General features: G+C 35.6%; 1 protein-coding gene across 1 annotated transcript; it reads right to left on the bottom strand.

Annotated features, from left to right (window-relative positions):
- Positions 362-2,180, bottom strand: LOC18793668 (BURP domain-containing protein 5). Its single transcript, XM_020569589.1, has 3 exons — positions 2,040-2,180; positions 1,750-1,864; positions 362-1,580 (listed from the first exon to the last, which is right to left on the bottom strand). Exons 2-3 carry the CDS (start codon positions 1,837-1,839, stop codon positions 588-590), a joined length of 1,083 nt encoding a protein of 360 aa, XP_020425178.1. The 5' UTR covers positions 1,840-1,864; positions 2,040-2,180; the 3' UTR covers positions 362-587.

Below are 3,186 nucleotides of genomic sequence, written 5' to 3'. Positions count from 1 at the left end.
CAATCCTCAAGAAGAAGACAAGCCCAACGTGATGAAGAAGAAAAAGGCAAGAAATCTATGGGTTGACCTGAATTTGAAATGATTTTTTTTTTTTTTTTGGGTCAAGGAATTTTAAATCAACTTGTTCTTACAATTACCCGATCATTGTGCTATTATTAAGAGAAAATTTCTGTTGCATCTACGGTCAGAGAAAGCAATCTGCAAGTGAGCTTTTCTAGTCATTAACCAAAGGGAAAACAATCTTGGTCCTTTCATACATAGCAGGTGCGAATTCCTTTCCTTCTGTTTTTTTACTTTTTATTCTTTTCATTTCATAATATTTCTTCTGGATAAATTGCTATATATGTTTTCATAATATCTATTTGCCTGAAGATTAATATCTCTTCATAAATATAGCATGCTTTATTATGAGTACAAGTTGAAGTCTATATAGTTACAAGAGAAAACATGATCGGGTTAATTTCGACCACTAATCCCAAAAACTTCATCTCAACATATATCTTACACCACATGATGAACAGGCAGAAATAAGTAGGGAGATAATTATACAGGCATATTATACGCACAGTACTAGTGCTAAGTGATGATCATGCAGATTTGTGGTTCGGAACCCAGGCAATAGCATCAGTGGAAATGAAATGGCAGATGGGAATGGTTCCGGGCTTAACGTTGACGATTTTGAAGGACATATGCTCTGGGTCCCATTCTGATGTGTCTAGATGGCAGATGGTTACTGCTTTAACCTTCTCCCCATCATCGCCTTTCAGGGAGAGAGCATAAGCTGCTGTATGTTTTATTGCATGGCAGAAAAACACAGCATAGGGATAGTTCTGCTTATGACACACAACGACTTTGTCACCTGCCAACTTCTTCAGTCCCGGCATTGTTGTATAGTTTTGGATGGACATGGTGGCTCCTTTTTCCAATACCTCCGTCGAGATTGCTTCAACGTTTCTTGTTCCAAGCTTCGAAGTGCTAAAATCAACCATTGATTCTAAAGATGTGGCGCAATATATTTCCTCTCCCTTAAGGTCTGGAGCTTCACACTCTTCGATTGTTTGCTTAATTGTTTTGGCTTCCTCAGATGTTGGCTTCACTGAAAAATGGTTGAAAATTTCTGGTAGTTTGTTAGAGGAGAAGGGGATCGATTGAGCGCTTTCTCGTGGCAAGAAAGTAGCCGTGTTTGAATTTCTATGGAATTGGTGGTTGATTGTCGGATGGAGAAGCACCTCTTCCATACTTTTTTTGACTGGAGTAATGCTGATTGCCCAATGGGAAAGTTTCAGGTTTGCCTCTTCCATAATGTTTTTGACTGGAGTAATGTTTATTGCCCAATGGGAAAGTTTCAGGTTTGCCTCTTCCATAATGTCTTTGACTGGAGTAATGTTTATTGCCCAATGGGAAAGTTTCAGGTTTGCCTCTTCCATAATGTCTTTGACTGGAGTAATGTTTATTGCCCAATGGGAAAGTTTCAGGTTTGCCTCTTCCATAATGTTTTTGACTGGAGTAATGTTTATTGCCCAATGGGAAAGTTTCAGGTTTGCCAACGTCATTTGTGCTCTTTTCTTCATTTGTGGAGTCTGCAAATTATATATCAACGTCATAATGGAAAATAAGTGATCAGCCGATTTGTGAATATGTGTCACTCATGTAATAACAGTGGTTAACTGATAAATATGTGGTGGAACATATTTTAGTAAAATGGCAGGTAGAAGAGATATCTAAGATTCTAAAGAGCTCAACACAAACCAGGATGCAGAAGTTCACTGATAGATCTTGGCATCTGTGTGTTTGGCAGGACGGAGTTCCAGTAAAGTTGAGGTGCTGGTTGAGCAGCATGGTTTGCCAGTGCCACTGCTGCTAGCTGCAACATTAATTCGAACTCAAATTAAAATCAAATCACAAAGTGTAATTAATTAGTGGACGACACTTAAGTACGTACTAAATAAAATCGGAGAGAATTATAGGAACACAAAACTTTCGTTTATATAGAGTACAATGAGAGAGAATGGAAAAGTTAATCAAATTGCAGAGCTTACACTGAGAAGAGCAAAGATGAGTGGGAGATGAAACCCCATTAGGACTGAAATTAACTTGGTAACAGATGTAGCTAGTGGATATGAAGCAAGAAATTAAAGGAAGTCGGAGCTGGCTCTTATGGTAACAATAGCAACTGCCTTCACCATTTTATAGACGAATGATGAGGGGAACCCAGAAGTAACAGTCCACCCACCAATATAGAGCTTAATTACTTTCCACTGCCACACTCACTTAAATTCATTTGAGGCAAGTGGCATGATGTGATGTATCAGACGTAATTGTGAATATACAATTGTGGCATGTGGGAGAAATGTACCTCACAGCTGGATGGTCCGGTTTGGTTTTGAACTGGATTATTAAAATTATTTTTTTAATATAAATTTCAACTGAAATTTTATTTTATTTACTTGAAAATTAATAAATTATTTAATTTCATATAAAAATAAATATTAAAGCTAAAAAAGAAAGATGTTTTGAAATTGAACTTGGATAAATATTAGTTATGAGACTAAAAATGTAGCATTGCATATAAACTGAATCCAAAACCAGTCCAAATCGGTCCGGTTCGATTTTTGACCAGTTGTTGACTTTTTGGTCAACTCGGTTTTTTTTCCGGTTTTCCTAGGTGCGGTTCAGCTCGGATTTCTAGTTTGCCTATTTGAATGCCCACCCCTATGTCCATGTATAATTTGAGGGTACAATTATTGGCATCAGCAATCCTACAATGCATCCTTTAGATCTTTTCCCTTTCCAATTTATGCTTTATTAATTTTATTTGATTTTCCTTGGTTCAGAAAATTCCCAGAAAACAAAAGATGTCATTTCCTTGGAGCAATAATCTTTATTTTATAATATATATGATAATAGATTGATTTTAATTTTAATTTTTTCAATCTATATATATATGGAGCTGATTTCCTCATTCCCCTTTTCTCCATTTACACTCCTTTTTGCTTTTTAAACCTTTTTTATTTATTTATCAATTTTGTTCATTCTCTTTTCTATTCTACCTTTACCCTACATTAATTTCTTTTTTACTTTACTTTTATATTATTTCTTTTTCTTTATACCTAATTTTCTAACTTACACTCCATTTTCAGTATTAAATGGGGAAAAAAAACTTAATTTCTTACTCGATTAGGAAAA

This window comes from Prunus persica, chromosome G1 (assembly GCF_000346465.2).
Source record: "Prunus persica cultivar Lovell chromosome G1, Prunus_persica_NCBIv2, whole genome shotgun sequence".
Taxonomy (NCBI): Eukaryota; Viridiplantae; Streptophyta; class Magnoliopsida; order Rosales; family Rosaceae; genus Prunus; species Prunus persica.
The sequence above is the reverse complement of the archived record's forward strand: the minus strand, read 5'-3'. Positions and strand labels throughout refer to the sequence as shown.

Bases quoted from the DNA above. Each gene is read 5' to 3' on its own strand.
- LOC18793668 (XM_020569589.1), bottom strand. From the start codon at position 1,839: ATGCTGCTCAACCAGCACCTCAACTTTACTGGAACTCCGTCCTGCCAA. The intron at 1,581-1,749 runs GTTTGTGTTGAG...TATAATTTGCAG, and splicing joins CAGTGAACTTCTGCATCCTG to ACTCCACAAATGAAGAAAAG.